We start from the raw sequence: 17130 nt of genomic DNA, 5'->3' as shown, positions 1-17130 counted from the left end.
AAGGGAACCTTACTTCATTGTTGGTGGGAGTGTAAACTTGTTCAACCACTTTGGAAAGCAGTATGGAGGTTCCTCAAAAGACTTCACATAGAACTCCCTTATGACCCAGCAATCCCACTTTTGGGCATTTACACAAATGTTTGCAAACAAGACCACACTAAAGCTACCAGCACAACAATGTTTATTGCAGCATTTTTTACCATAGCTAAGATATGGAACCAACCCAGATGCCCCTCAGTAGATGAATGGATCAAGAAAATGTGGTATATATACAATGGAATTCTATGCCTCCATCAGAAAGAATGACATTGCCCCATTTGTTAGGAAATGGAAAGGCTTGGAAAAAATTATATTAAGTGAAATAAGCCAAGCCCAAAGAAACATAGGTCCCATGGTTTCCCTTATTTGCTATATCTAGTATATGTATGAGTCAAGCAGAAAAGGTCAGATAATGTGATGTTAGGAAAATGAACCCTTAGATATGTATTTGAATGGTTTTTTCTTTCATGTATTTGTTTCTAAAGCATTTATAAGATTACTTCTTTGTTGCTTTGTATGTCCCTCCGCCACAGTATAACCCCTGCTTTCACTATATTTGATGTCGGTATAATTTGTGGAGGAGATGGGGAAAAACAAGTCGTTTAAGGATACAGGTGGACCCATTGCAACAATGAGAAGTACAAGTTGTCATGTTGAAAACGAACTTTACAACTTTGGTGGGGGGGGGGGAAGGATTAGGTGGAGGGGTTGGGGGGAAGGCTGGGAAGGGATGTGAAGGGTAAACAAAGGAGGAGGCTGCAATGCTTGATAAGAAATATACTCATTATCTTGCCCATGTAATTGTAACCCCTCTGTACAGTATGTTCCCAAAAAATTAAAATTAAAATTAAAAAAATAAAAAATAAAAAACCACAAAGAATTGTAGATTTTCAGGCTGGGAAGGTGATTCAGTGGTAAAGCGCTTGCCTTGCATGCCTGAGGCCCTGGGTTCGATTCCTCAGCACCACATAAGCAAAAAGAAAAAAGCCGGAAGTGGCGCTGTGGCTCAAGTGCTACATAGAGCGCTAGTCTTGAGCTGAAGAGCTGAGGGACAGCGCCCAGGCCCAAAGTTCAGGCCCCACGACTGGACCCAAAAAAAAAGAATTGTAGATTTTCCTCATCGAACTTAAAATTTATTTGGGAAAGAATTATATATTAATTCCAAAAATGGCAATAGAATGTTGGTCTGGGTATTAAATATGCTGTTGCAAAATTTTAAATGAAAACCAGTAAACATATTCATTGCTTTGAAATTTTTGTTAAGTGCAAATATCCCATTATAATAGCTTTGGTGACCCAAAGCTTTAGCTTTAACAGGAGAAATAAAAATGTTTTTACTTTGCTACTCATATGATTTTTATCTTGTTGTTTTGCTTTAAGGATTTTTACCCATAATCATCCCTCTCTTCATTTTTGGGATTTTTTTCATTTGTTTATTTATTTGTTTACCCAATTTGTTTATTCTGATGGAATCAGTAGAGTTTAGTAGTAAGTTTTTGGATGTGTAATCACATTTTCCATTACTTTCCCCACATTTACTGCATATTGTTTTCCTCCTTGTTAAACCAAAATGATAAAGAAGAAAAACTAAAGAAATAAAATACACTTAGGATAAAAAAATCAGTTTCATTTTCTGATCCAATTTTTGCTTTGTTTTAGTGTCTGATTTCTTTCCTGTCTGGATCAGGATGGAAAGCTTGACCTCTATGATGTCTTCAACCCAAGTCTTGGCTTGGCATTAATGTTTGGGGAGGAAATGGGAGACTGTATTGTTCTGCAATGTTGTACAGATTTTCCTGGGGTCATTATTACAGGAAATAAGATGTGATTTCCAGTGAAGTGCTTTGATATCTCCACCACTCCTCTCAGCAGCTTTGCCTTTACACAACTATAAATATTGTCCAGATCCTTGGCTTCTAATATTGCTTATTTATAAGCTAGCTCTTGTTTGTATATGTTTCACTAAAAGAATAGTTATGTATAAATATAAAAAGTCAATGAAATGTACATCAACTCATGAGTCATAACCATTTAGCTCGTAGTTGCTTTGTTTGAAGATCAGGATGTATATTCCAGTTATATTGTTATCATTTTTATTGAGTCAGGAAATACTTGGACATTAAAGGAGGGGGGGGGAATCTGTGGCCAAAAATGCTGTTTTTCTCTTACCTCAAAGCTCAGTTCTGAAGATTGCAGTCTTCAAAGCCTTTTTTATTTCCAGTGTTCAATTTTAATTAAAAACCACATTCAATTCTATAATCCCATCTGCAGATTCAAAAGAGGAATTCATATAAGAGAAAATTAACTTATTATTATTAAAAGTACACAGCCTTTCTAATAGATATAATAGAAAAACCATCTTCCGCAGGCTCACTGGTTGTTCCCTACATAATAACTAAAATATTAGCAAATTTAATGGATTTTCTCACCTGCGAATGATGAACTTATTTTTTAAAACATACTTCATTTGACTTCAGTGATAAGGGTATTTTCCCCAGGAAAGAGATGTTATAGGCTGCTATTTTCTACTGGTAGCTATCAGAATTTGAACTCTTTGAAGTCTTGACTTTGTTAGATGCAGATTCAGTTTATTCTATTTTAGGTAAATTTATGGCACATGATTAATCTCTTAAATAATATTTCCTAAAAAAATTCACCTGTGGGTTGTTCTGGTGGATCATACCTGTAATGCTAGCTACTCAGAAGTCTGGGATCTGAGGATCATGGTTCAAAGCCAGCATGTGGGAAAGCCCATGAGACTCTTACTTCCAATTAAACACACACTCACATACGTACACACATACACAAGCTGGAAGGAAGTGGAGCTGTGGCTCAAATGATGGTGCACTAACTAGCTTTGAGCATCAAAGCTCAGGAACAGTGCCCAGGCGCTGGGTTCAAGCTTCAGGACCAGCACTCAGAAAAAAAGTCAACTATTCTCTGTTCCACTTATTAGGCACATGGTTCACACTTGTGTGCATACACACTCACATACATATCATATATATATATATATACACACATATACATAGATGTATGTATATATCTATACATATATGTAAATATATACATTTATATATGCAAATACACATATATATGCATATACACACATATATATATACTTGCATGTACATAGATAATACATCTATGTATATGTGTGTATGTGGAGAGAGAGAAAGAGAAGAGAGGGTTTGGATTCATTGCCTTGTATTTGCTAAGCCACTCTCTCAACCCATAGGCTCGGTCAATAGGCTTTGCTGTTGTGCAGAGTCTACATGTGTTGCTTATCATAACTGTACACAACAGCAGAACATTTTCTGGGGTTTCCCCTTGGCATTCTCCAAGAAACTGTAAGCCTGTCTTCAGTGGCATCAGCAGGCAAGTCCAGGTAACACTGTGGATGGCAGCTAAAAGGAATTACTTTCAAAGAGCTCTATCCTAGCTGCACACAAGACAAATATGATGTATAGCTTCCAGTTGACTATTTGTTCTTCAATTGTCTTTCCCAAAGCTTTGGAGAAATCATGGGGAAATATCTGTGTAGAAAAAGGAATATGTGAGACAAATGAACTTTTAAAAAGGGCTGTGCAAATTTTAACTTGAAAAGGAGCCTAAAAGCTGGTCAGCAGGGTCTGATTCTCAAGTTCTGTCTGTTCTCAGCATAGGAGTCAGTGTTTGGGCTGATATTTGCAGTTATCATAGTAGGACTGGGTTGTTCCTTTGTGTTGTCTCCTGTGCCCTATTTTTTGTATTTCAGTGTGTGTGGTTGAAATACATTTCACGTCATGCTTTATGGAAATATGTCATAGGCTATGTATTTGTGTATCCTATATTCATACATAAATAAAATATGATATGTAGAATGCATTCCACATGTCATATTGCATGTATGCTAGACATGTATGTATACGTAGATGCATGTATAAATCAAATATTATAGATAGAATATATATCATACTATATTCTTGCAAACTTAATCATTACTTGTACCTTGTATTTGTATTTTTTTGGTTCTGTACTACTTTTTTTCTCTAATTCCTATAGAATCTATCTTGGTCATAGTGAAATTTTATTTTGTCCCTAGCTTTTGATGAGTGCTTAGACACATTAAAAACTTTTCTGGGTATTTAAGTAAATAAGTGTGCAAAATGCATGATTTGTTTTGATAATAGAAGTATTCAGACATGCACAATATTTATGCATACTCTGTAAAGCTCAATGTGTGCCTGATTTAATGATACATGTATAGACAAACATTACAAGAATAAGCACTTAGACTCATGGATTTCTCCTACCACTGCCTGTCACTCATCTGTTAGGTCTCATGCCAATACATTTGCAAATTGTACAACATGATCCTGGGAGGAAGAGAAGCTTCATTGTCTAGGATTCCAAGGAAACAGTCACCCAACAAAATCCTGGGGACAATATACCCAATCTCTATAGACAGTGCCACTTTTTTGTTTCTTACTACCCTGCTTCTTGTGTCTCTCTCCTGTAAATAATTTGGATTCTCAAAGAAATGATGTGTGTATCTACAGTCTTAAAAGAAGTTGTGAAACTTTGGATGTTTGGTTGGGCGCATTAAAGTGTCAAGAATGTGGCAAGGAATGGAATGGATGAGAACTGTTTTCATCCTGGGGTTCTCAAACTTGAACAACCTCACATGAGAAGTACCTGGAAAAGTGTTTATTAAAATTCATTGCTGGGCCCACCCTCAAAGATTTGATTCCGTAGAACTGGATGGGGCTTGTGATTTTGCATTTTTAGCAAGTTACCCTATAAAACAGGCTGAATAGAACATTTTGAGAATCCCTAGTCTAGGGTCAGCTGTGCATGTGTCTTGGATGAGAAAATGGAAGCTCAAAACAGGGAAAGGGCTTTCCTGATTGTAGTGGATTAACATCTAGTCTAGAGTGAGGATGATATATTCTGTCCCTGGTCGTTTCATATTTTCTGATTAGTCAGAGCAGGATTAGAGCCCCTCCTGACCTGCTGACCAACTATAGAAAATGTGAAAAACTCAATCTAGGTTCCTGTCTGTGGATAACTCTATCTGCAGCTGGCCATTTTATTATTCTGTACAGAAAGAGCATGTTTTGTTTTTTCTATACTGCCTAAAATTACCTAAGTATATTTTTACAGTCTTTATATCTATTTCTAGTTATGAATAGGACATTTATTTGCTGATTTAAGACAGCTTAGAGATTAATATTAATATCATTTTTCAAACATGGCCTATTTAACTCAGATTTGTAGCATGACAAGAAAAAGCCAGTTAAAGACAACATAGGTGACAAGAGATGGAGAACATAGAAATGGCTGAATTTTCCCTTGGATCCAAAGGTTTTACTTTCAATTCCATGAAGTTTGAGAGACATATTCCTTCATCCTTTACTAGTTTCCTGCTATTTCTCTAGCCTGTGATTTTATGGTGAGAAATATCTTTTTTTCTGACATATACAAACTAAGGTAAAAATGATTTTCTTTATAGACATCATGAAATTCTTTTAATAACAGTATGTTTGTCGAATTTGGTTGGCAAGATGGTATAGTGAAAGGGGCTGTGTACTTGTGGATTCTGAATACCGATTTAATTTCAGTGATTGACTTATGGGATTGAAGATGGCTAAAATGGCATTGATGTACCATAAAATGTAAATGACTACTTCCTGATATATTAGAACAGGGTACAGCAAGAGTTAATTTTGAGTGATTGAGGAAATTAAAACAACTATTCTTTTCCAAACCAATGGAGAAGCACATTTAGAGCTGTACTCAATTCAACTCAAAATATGTTGACAAATGGCCTTCTATGTTTATGGAAAGCCCTATTCTAGGTAGATTTTAGATCTGCGTTGTGCCTTAAGAGCTAGAGAATGAATTGTTATGACATGAATCTAGAACATATGTGTGTTTATAGTTATATATATGCCAATATTTATTGGTGGAGTTATAGTGGAATGATAAAGGCAAAAACTAATCTTGACATTGATGGGATTACTTTCCATTTCAGAAGAACAAAGGCAACATGTTTCCGTGTGTATACCTTGAGAATGTTTGCCCATTTTTGGACAAACCTTTTGTTCTTTTGGACAAAACATTTGACAAACCTGTCTTTTCATGTTGTGTATATAGAACCCAGGCTAAAATTCTGATGTTGTCTTTTGTCTTTTCAGCGTCTTGTGGAGGCTGCAGAAGAGGCACACCTGAAACATGAATTTGATGCAGACTTGCAGGTAACTGGCTGTCATTTAAGTTACATTGTTTTGTTTTTGGAAGAGAAAGGCTTGTGCAATGATGGTATTGAGCTGGAATAAATGTGCCTCTTTCTAGTAAAGGAAGAGCTGTTGACCTCAATCATTTTCTATCAATGGCAGTTAATAATGGATAATGCTATGATCTTACATGTGTATAGCCAAATTTCAATGAAAATTTCTCTAATGTTTGGGGAATTAGATCACTAACAGTAATCACCAAAGCTTTCAATGACAAAATGAAAAAACACTTGGTGCTAGTCGCTCCCATCTGTAATGCAGGCTACTCGAGTCTGAGATCCAAGGATCATTGTTTGAAAGGTAGCTTGGGAAAACAAATATGAGTGACTCATATTTAATTAACCAGCAAAAAGCTGTAAGTAGATGTGTGGTTCAAGTGGTAGAGCTCTAGCCTTGATTGAAAAAATCAAGCAAAGCAAAAACGGTAAAGTAGTAGAATATATCCAAATCCACTTCAGATGGCATTTTGAAAGCAAGATTGTGATGGCTTTATCCTTGAATTGGTGTTCAAAGTTGACATCATTATGTTTATATGCTAAATCAACACTTAATTAATAAATTTCTTGCTGTACATTTTGTACCCAGTCATGACAGACTGTGTTTGGTTAAGAAAGATTTAGATGTTGATGAGTATCAAAACTGTAGCAAAAGGCAACAAGTGAATGGAGAAATACTTGGATATTTCTGTGGGCTATTTCTGAAAGAAGTTACCAAAGTTATCATTTTGAGTTTTGTCATTTTTCCACATAGCTAGATAAATAGAAAGAGCAAACCTTAATCTTTAAGCCTGCATTTTGCTAGAGTGTATCTTTTTTAATGACATGTGCTCACCATTAGTAAATAATGTTCATTTTGCTATGCTTTCATTTATTTGGAAAGGATAAAACAGATGTAAGTTTTTTTTTTTTGGTCAGTTGTGGTGCTTGAACTCTGGGCTTGGGTGCTGTCCCTCAGCTCTTCAACTCAAGGCGAGTGCTCTACCGCTAGAGCCACAGCACCACTTCCAGTTTTCTGAGTGGTTTATTGGAGATAAGAGGTTCACGGACTTTTCTACCCTGGCTGGCTTTGAACTGTGATCCTCAGATCTCAGCCTCCCAAGTAGCTAGGATTACAGGTGTGAGTCACTGGCACCCAGCCAGATGTAAGTCTTTAAGTACAAAACAATGATGACAATACAAAAAAAGCATTTAGCTATGTCTCTCCTATGGATGCACTTCCTGTCAGCACTCCCATATGTAGTTTTTGCCTTGTGGCTACTAGAATGGACACTCAAATGGGGTATGTGATGAAAGTTTAATAAAAGGAATATTGGCCAATGTGTGTTCAAAGTTAAGAGAAACAAGTAAGTGTTGATGGTGTAGCCCGGACCTAATCATACTTCTAGGCCTGAGAAAGTATGAGGAAGGATCTGTTTTTCAGAATTAAGAGATAATGCCTATAGAAAAAGGGTACTTTTTAGAGGAGTGCAGTCATTCATCGTAAACTGGCAGGAGGAGAATTAGTAGGGAAAAGAACCCAATAATTTGCTTTCTTACCTCTTGTCCACCAGTGAAGAATCTAACTTTTAGTGTAGTTGATACAGTTTAGCCTCCTGGGTCTTTGAGTTGGTTAGATAAGGTAGAAAGATGGTCTAGAGGGGCTAACAGAAAATAGTAAGCCCACAATCTAGGATTATTTTCAGGTATAATACCCAACATTCCAAACAAAAGAAACATAAAGGTTGACAAGCCTAAGAGATTCCAGGAGATATACAGAACTACATAGATGGTTGGGAACATTAGGAGAGCATATATTTGGACAGGGAAATGATAGCAAAAAGATCTTACAATATTGCAAGAACCTCATCTCTCTATAGTCATCCTTACATGGTGGCTTCATCTACTGGCCACATTTATCTCCAATAATCTGGTCTTCAACAGTTTGGATTTCCTAGAACAGTTCGGAGGGATTTAATGATTTAATATAAGCCTCAGAAAGCACTTTTGTAAATGTAAAGATGGCCTCTTTAGACTTTTCAACTAATTTCTAGGGAAATGGTCCCATTTCCTTGGGAATCTAGATCCTTTTCAGAATATTGTGGTTTTACAGAAACTCAATTCAAATTAACTTTAAATCAGAGTGTAACAATGAATGAAATAAGAATCCATCTGTCTATTCAGATAAATAGATCAAATGATAAATAGGTCATGACATACATAAATGAGGAGGGAATGCTTTTTCAGTAGAAAGCCATCTAATACATATGGGAGAAATGATAGAGTTAGACAATTATGGTAATAATTGCTTCATGAAAGGATCTCCAATGGGTACTGAAACTAGTGGGCAATGTTTGATGGGAGCAGGATATTTATAATTTCCAAGTATCGTATTTGCCCACAAACAAATTATTAATGATGAAACAAAAAATTATTAACTTTATCGTGGAAAAGCCTGGCAACTACCACCTGAAATTTGCAATCAAAGTTATTGCCACTAATGTGAGAGCATGACATTGACTTCCTCTGGATGTGATTATCTGAAATAATGCAGTGTCCTTTAGGTAAAATTGTTACCCGAAATGTATACCCCAAGTGTAATCATGATAAAGCATCAGCCTATTTAGGTTGAGGAACTTTCTGAAATTTCCTTAAAAATGTCAAATTCAAGAAAGACAATCAACTGGGCATGGTGGTACCCACCTGTAATCCCAATACTGGGAAAGCTGAGGCAGGAGCAGGAGGTTCATGAACTTGATACAAGCCTGGGGCTACACCCTGTCAGAAGAGAAAAGAAGAGAAAAGAGGAGATAAGAAAAGATCAAGAGAAAGAGAAGAGTGAGAGAGATGGAAACATCTTTATAATTAAGAGATTAAGGCAGCATGCCAATTAAATGTAATCTGTGATTCTAAATTAAAGTCTTGAGCTAGAAAGCAAGATTGAATATAAACAGTACATTGATAATAATATCACATCAGTGTTGGGTTACCTGATTTTGACACCTACACTGAAATTATGTTAGAAAATGCCCTTTAATTTGGTTTTTCTTGGACCAAGATTTGGATTCACTAGTCAAGATGGAAGGAATTTTCAGGAGTAAGAAAAATTGTTGAAGTCTGGACTGCCTTGGATAATCTGGTTCTTATGGATCTGGCATTTATAATTTGACTGGGATAAATTGTCTACTAAGCATAGGTGAGCTGAGACATGGGAGGGGATTATTTCTCCTTCAGCAGAGGAAGGATATTCATGGTTTTAGTTCAACTAATATAGAGATACTTTTTATTTTTTACTTTTTGTCCATGTGAAGCTATTGCTTCCAAGAATAGTCTCATTTCCTATTATTGAAGCTTTACTAAAAAAAACCCGGTGTTACACACAATTGATTCCCTCTTGTCCAACTTGGAGCTATAAACACAAATACAGTATTGAGATCTCTCTTGATAAAAATTATGACACAGAAAACAAGTCTCTATTGTTGGTTCTCGGACCTCCTTTATATGTGAACTATCAGAGAGTACCACTGACATCTGAGTACAAAAGAGATGTTGCAATAAACTGTCAGCATTAAAGAATGTCATCCACTCTCCAGACCTCAGACCTTGGTGAAATCTCATGGTCAGAGCAAACTCTATACACTTTGGTAAAAACCTATAAAAGAGAGACCTTTGATAAAATGGACGTGCATCAAAGAACTCATCCACACTTTAGAGGAGGAAGGTTTTGAAGCTTCTGAAGCTCCAATGCTATTAAGTGCAACTCTTCTAATAGCCTGGGTGTCAGCCCGTTGCTATTACAGAGGTAGCAGGCCTGTGCACTGGCTCTGAGTTTATTGCTCTGATGGTCCATTAGAGCTGATCAATTGTTAATACAGTGCCACTGACCTCTTCACAACCCTGCCAGAGGATTGTTTTTTATTAAAAAAAAAAATGTCTCAGATACTATCACCTCATTGTGCAGTAATACCAAGAAGGACTCTGAACTGTTAGAGCAGGAAGAACAGAGGGAATGAATCCATTTTCCTGCTGAAAAAAATAAGTAGAAAAGCAGTATTTTTGTAAAATTTCCAAGTTTCATAGGTCTGAGATTCCTTGTCACCAAACAGAAAAGAGGTGATATCACTGTCTTCCCCTCATTTTAGATGGAAGTCTTCATACTGTTGTGGCATTCAAGTACTTTAAAAATGAAGACTTTGAGCTCGGTGTGGTAGCTCGTGCCTATAATCAATCCTAGGTACTGGGGCGGGGTAGGGAGAAAGCTGAGATCAGTGGAATATGGTTGGAGGACAGTCTCACCAGAAACAATATATGAGAACTCCTTCTCAAACAGTAGTAAAGTGGAGTGGTGGACCCCTGTTATCTCAACTGTGCAGGAGGCTGTGAGGGGGAAGATGGAGGTTCTATGCCAGACTGACCTAATTCCAAAGTTCTCAAGACTCCATCTCAATAGCAGAAATTGTGTGTGATAGTGGGGGCCTGTCATCCCAGTGATGATGAGAGGCATAAAATAGGACGATTACATTTCAGGTGGAAGCAGGGAAAAAAGTGAGACCCTATCTCAAAATAACCAATGCAAAATAAAAGGGCTGGAGCTGTGTCTCCATGGCATCCTGGCATCGGTGCCATCCTGGCAAGCACGATGCCCTGAGTAAAACCCAGAACTGCCAAAAAAAAAAGAGAGAATTTGCCATTTATTATTAGAGGCATCAAAAGTTACCTTCCAAAAGGTCATGTCCTTTTCTTTATTGCCAGTGTTCTATTTTTCACTTTAGCTTGCTCTCATAGTAATTCCAGAAGTTTAACTTTTTCACTTGTGAGCTCATGGCCTTAATGTTTGCAGTCCTCTGTAAGGACCTTAAATATGGTGTTAGTTTGCTAGCCCTTAACAAAAATTATATTGAGAAAAGAGGCAAAATAGAGCCTCTGATAGGCAGCATATACAAACAAAGCAAAAGTTAAAGTGTTCTATAAAAATCAAATCTGCCTCATCTTAATTTGCTGAACGTCTTTCTTGTGGATCCAAATTCAGCCTTCTCATTGATAGCATAGGGGGTCTAGGTTGGCCTTATCTTGGTTTAGTTTTTATTTACTGATACATCCATTAGGATAATTTTCTTTCATAATTGAAGTACATACACTTTATTAAAATAACATTGTTCCTTTATAAAATTTTATGATGTGAATTAACATGAGTTTATTAGAAGATTATTAATTATAATGAAAACAAAGTTATTACAAAAACAACCTATACCTTCATTATCACAAGTGATTATCTTACTGTTTCATCTTTTTTGTTGTGATGTATAAACTAAATTCAGGGACCAAGAAGATGAGGACATAGGCCTTGAATACCTATGGGTAAATTCACAGAAAGCTAAATCTGTACATCTTGTGACCTCAGAGAGTGTCTTTTCTCTTATTAGTTCTTCCCCCAGCCCTACTGGCAGTGAAAGAGAAGAAAAAGAAGTCCTCTTGACAGTTTACTAAAAAACTGCTTATCTTTGAACTGCAACATATTTTCTTTGAAAGCTGTCTCAAATAAGTGCCAATTGCTCAGAAGTGGTGCACAGGAAAAAAAAATACATGGTTTTGCATTGTGTATACGACAGAAGGTTTTTCCGTTACAAAGTTTTCTATAATAATTTCTCTTTGTTGTTTTGTAAGTAATAGAAAAAAAATTAAAAGCCTGGTGACATCCAGAGAGATAACAAGCATGAGTGGCAGGGGACTGTGCTGAGGATACAATACAGTGTCCTGAATGTGCCCTCCTTGTGCTCATTACATGTGCCTGTTTTGTAAAAACAATGGCCTTGAATTCTCTGAGCTAGATGACCACTGGTATCCTCACCCTGCTGTTGTGGGGAGGGGAGCTTTGAATGAAGGAGACCCAGCATGCACTTTGCAACTTCTTATACTAGCCACTGGGGAAGGAAGTGTTAGGAGGAAAGAGAAAAGGCAAAGGCTGAGGTTAGGTAGCTCAAGTGGGAAAGTGTCTGCCTGGCAATTGTGGAGGCCCTAAGTTTAAATCCCAGTACAGCAGCAATCAAAGAATTAGAAAGGACAATTGAAAGGCAAATAGCAGAATAGAGCCCTTCTTTATCCAGATTGGAAAGCAGATTCCCTGCTATGAGTGAGGCCTTTGTCTTAGAGAAAATTGTAGAATGTTCATGGCATAAGCATGAGGAAAGAAAGGATTTAGCAGAAGGGCTGTCCTCTCCACATGTCCTTTGTTTCTGCCAAGCCAGGTTTCTTGCTTTCCACTTTCACATATGAATGGGTAGGAGGAACAAGGGAGACCCAGGCCCCATAAGAGAAATGGTGCTGCTCAGAGCTATCTAATTGGCTTTTTTGCCATAACAACAAAGAGGTTATACCTATTGTAGAAATAAATGAAAAGAGAAGGAATTTCACATTCTATTCAAATGAAAACATACCCTTTGTATTTTTCTTTTTATCACTTTGGCAGGGAGTCAGTAGGTTTTGTTTTGTTTTTAGTTAGCACCCCATGCCAGTATCATTTATTTATATAACTGACCTGCAAATAGTTTCCAAGTAATCTTGAAGTGTGAATATTTTAATATCAAAGTCATTTCTGAGTTGTTAAATCCCCCAGTCTATGCAAGCCTATACTTACGATATGACTGAGATATTATAGATTGAAATAAGGCCAATGCTATAATTTTGAGCTGTGTGTTATTCAGTTAATTGGGGGACACTTGTTATGCTCATGTTCTGACTTTTGGAAAAAAGGAATACTTGTCAGGGCTGGGAAGGTGGCTCAGTGGTAGAGTGCTTGCCTTGCATGCATGAGGCCCTGGGTTTGATTCCTCAGCACCACATATGCAAAAAGAAAAAAGCCGGAAGTGGTGCTGTGGCTCAAGTGGTAGAACACTAGCCTAGAGCTGAAGAGCTGAGGAACAGTGCCCAGGCCCAGAGTTCAGGCCCCATGACCGGACCCCCCCCCCAAAAAAAGGACTACTTGAGGAAGCTCCAGTGACAGTTATGGCATAGAGGTATGGAAATGTAGACTCTAGCATTTAAAATCCCAACTGGACCATTTATGTGCTGAAGAGTTTGCTGCTGTACCTTTTTTGCTTATAGAAGAAAGAATGTGCTGATGTTATCTAAATGATAGCTATGATCTTACCTATATTGCTTGTACTGATTCATTCATTGGATGAATGGCTCCGTATCAGGCATGACAGTGAGGATATGACCTTGAGCTGAACAGACAGATTTTTTTCTGGCTCAGAACTCATGATCTAAGGGGACAGATGTTAAAGACATGGTGACATAAAATTTCAGTAATGATAAATTATGTGAAAGAGAATTGCAGACCTTTATCACAGTCTAGGGCAAGGCTTCACCTTAGTCTAAGAACTCAGGAGACTTTGGAATAAGTCACCAGAAGGTAGTGAGCTGGGCTGAGTTTCTTTTTGTTGTTGTTGTTGTTGGTTGTGGGTCTTGAACTCTGGGCCTGGGCAATGTCCCTGAGCTCTTTAGCTCTACCAATTGAGCCACAGCATCACTTCCATTTTTCTGGTACTTTATTGGAGATAAGAGTCTCACAGACTTTCCTACCCGGGCTGGCTTTGAAACACAATCTTCAGCTCTCAGCATCTTGAGTAGTTAGGAATACAGGCGAGAGCCAATGGCACCTGGCCTGGATTGAGTTTCTAAGTTACCTCTACTATAACTGGGAGAAATCACTGCAAACACAGAGAACTTATTAATAGTATCTATTTCCATGAATACACTTATTTTGTTTTTAGACTGCAGTTTGAATGAAAACAATTTACTTAATTTTCTTCCCATATAATAATCTTTCTTGATTTTTACCTATTTTCAAAAAGAGTTATGGAAGGCCACTCTTTTGGACTGAACTTTGACACTAGGCCCCAACAGACCAGACCAAACCAAAATGGATGCACTCATGTAAAATGCACTTAATCAAACTAGAGCTTTAAGGCAGCTGACATATCCAAAGCATATCAACTATTTTCTGAAAACAAGATTCTAGATTACCCTAGTTAGCATAAGAGATCTCCTTTGTTTTAATTCTTAAAAAAACATAACCTGATGTTAATTAATCAGCTTTTTCCCTGTATTCTCTTTCCTGTTTCTCACAAAAAAAATTGTTCTGCGCTTGCCCAATGGGAGCTTCCATTTTATTTTGTAGAGGCACTAGGATTCATGAGTCGCAAATAACAGCCAAAGAGATTGCTAACTTCCTTATTTAATTTTGTCTTTTGACAATTCTAGTGACACTTTATTTTTATCCCTTTGATGATGCTTATCACTTCCCGTCCTGTTAATTTTATTCACCTAAGTGTTCTTTTATGGCTTAATTTAACATACGATTAAAAACTGGTAAGTTAAAGTTTTAGATTGTGGGACTCTTGCAAATTAAGGAATGACCTATCTCACCTATAGGCTTGTTTACAAACGACTATCAAAAAATCTGGAAAGGAGCGGCCCAGTTAAAATACAATGTGAATTAAGCACAGATAGGATTAGTTGTTTTTCAACATTTATTCATCTATTTATTCCTTCCAAAAAATGTTTGCTGAACCCCATTATATTCCAGACTGTATGCTAAGCACAGCAGATAAAAGAATCCAATTTCAACAGGAAATACAAGAGCCAGGATCCTAACCCGTACTGACAATTACATTAACTGTTATGACAATTAGAATGAATGCTATTTTTTACTTTATTATGTAAAAAATTAATGCAGTACACAGGCCTTAATATTTGGTAGTTTTTACTTGATAAGGAGTGGTTCCTTCTGCCTCCTTTGCAGTTAAATTTATTCTATATTCCCAAGAAACCACCACTTTCATTTCTAACTACACTTTTCTATATTCTTGAACTTCATACAAAATTATGATACAAATACTCATTGGAGGCTGATTTCTTTCACTGAACAAAAAAATGATAAAGCACTGTGATTTATCAACAATGTCAGTGCTGCATTCCATTTTTCTTCATATAAAGTTTGGGATAATATAAATTTATCTTTCACATTGTGCTTCAACTGTACTTTCTGCTCTAAATTTTCATTTTCTCTTAGATAAAAAACATTTTTACTTAAAAAATAATTGGGCCAGGAAATGGAAACAAGAGCATTTTTCTTCCTTACTATTACTTTTCTTTTCTTTTTGTCTTGTTGGTTCATTAATCTGTCTTTGAAAGGGCGAGGGTGGGGGAACAAAGAAATGTAGGAACAAAGGGTGAACAAATGCAGCAATGTTATTCACTATACACTCACTATACACTATATGGAAAATGAACTATACAACTTGTGTATGGGAATGGGAGGGAAAAATGGGGAGAGAGCAAGGGAGGAGGTGACTGTCCAAAAAGAAATATACTTTTTACTTGACTTATGTAACTGTAACCCAATTGTATATCACCTTTATAATAACACTAACAAATATATTGGGTATTGAACTTAGGGCTGCAGGCTTATTAGGCAAGTTCACTACTACTTGAGTCCTGCTCCCAACTCTCCTGTTTTTGAGGTAGACTCTCTATAGTTTTTCTAGGCTAGTATTGAACTACTGATCTTCCTGCTTCTGCCTCCTGAATAGGTAAGATTAAAAAGTATGCACTTGCCATACCCAGCTAAAAATTCTTTTTAATGGAACTCCGTTAGTCTGTAGTATTTGTGTCCAAATATTCTTATTCATGTATTTTGAAGTTCTCGTTTAAGTCATACATTTTGTCTTCCTGGTGAAGCAAACCTTTTCTCATTAAGAACTATCCATATTCCTGTCAACTTTTTAACTGGCTTATATTATTTCTTCTCCTTATTGTTATATTTTATAGCATGTCTGATAGCTATTTATTTATTTCAGCCTGGTAAGTTCTGACTTTTATTTGGATTGTTTAATTTCTTTACATTTTATTTAAAAGTTGATGTAATTGTCTTTGTCCTGTTACTTCTCCTCCCTCCTTACTTTTCTTCCATCTTCTACACTTCCTTTTGCTGGTGGTATAAAGTTTGAACCCATTCTTCATATATGCTGGGAAGCACCCTACCATTGAAATACACTCCCAAATTTCTCTATATTTTTTGTCTCATTTCTTTCTTTCTTTTGGGTTATTTGAATAAATTTTAGTGCATCATTCAGTTTCTCTATTTTCTTTTAATCTACCTTAAAACATTTTTAGTTGTGGTTTTAAAGATCACAATAGTCATTACACACACACACACACACACACACACACACATTTTTTATCGTAAAAATACTATACAGAGGGGTTACGTTAGATGAGTAAGGTAATGAGTACATTTCCTATCGAGCATTGTTACCTTCTCCTTTGCTTTTCCCCTACCATCCCTTTCTCTCCACCTCTCCAGCTTCCCACTCACCCTCAAAGTTTTAATGTTTGTTTCCAACATAATGTCTTGTACATCTCTTTGTTACAGTGGGTTAACCTGTATCCTTATTTAAGGATTTTGTTATTTCCCATCCCCTCCCCAAATTAGAAAAATGTATATACAAGATGCAGGGCAATGGAATCAAATACAGTGAAAACAGGGGTTATACTGTGGGGGAGGAACATACAAAAGAAACAAAAAAAACCCCACATAGTACATTATAAATACATTAAAAACAATATCAAGAAAGAAAAAGAACTCTTGTGTCCCTATCTTGGTGTTCATTTTTATTAACCTCATCTTATATGGTCATATGTACATAGCTTTTGATCTTTTCTGCTTATCCTAGACATACAATAGTTATTGCAAAAAAGGGAAACCATGGGACCTATGTTTCTTTGGGCCTGATTTACTTCACTTAATATGTTTTTCCAAGTCTTTCCATATCAGG

General features: G+C 36.6%; 1 protein-coding gene across 1 annotated transcript in view; it reads left to right on the top strand.

The window, feature by feature from the left end:
* The window catches only part of Cacna2d3 (calcium channel, voltage-dependent, alpha 2/delta subunit 3), a 935068-nt gene that overhangs the window by 307445 nt on the left and 610493 nt on the right, over positions 1–17130 (top strand). Inside the window, exon 4 of the mRNA XM_013030732.1 lies at positions 6219–6278. Within this exon, the coding sequence (XP_012886186.1) occupies positions 6219–6278 (60 nt within the window). The remainder of the gene's footprint in view (positions 1–6218; positions 6279–17130) is intronic.

This window comes from Dipodomys ordii, unplaced genomic scaffold, assembly GCF_000151885.1.
Source record: "Dipodomys ordii isolate 6190 unplaced genomic scaffold, Dord_2.0 Scaffold132, whole genome shotgun sequence".
NCBI lineage: Eukaryota > Metazoa > Chordata > Mammalia > Rodentia > Heteromyidae > Dipodomys > Dipodomys ordii.
The sequence above is the reverse complement of the archived record's forward strand: the minus strand, read 5'-3'. Positions and strand labels throughout refer to the sequence as shown.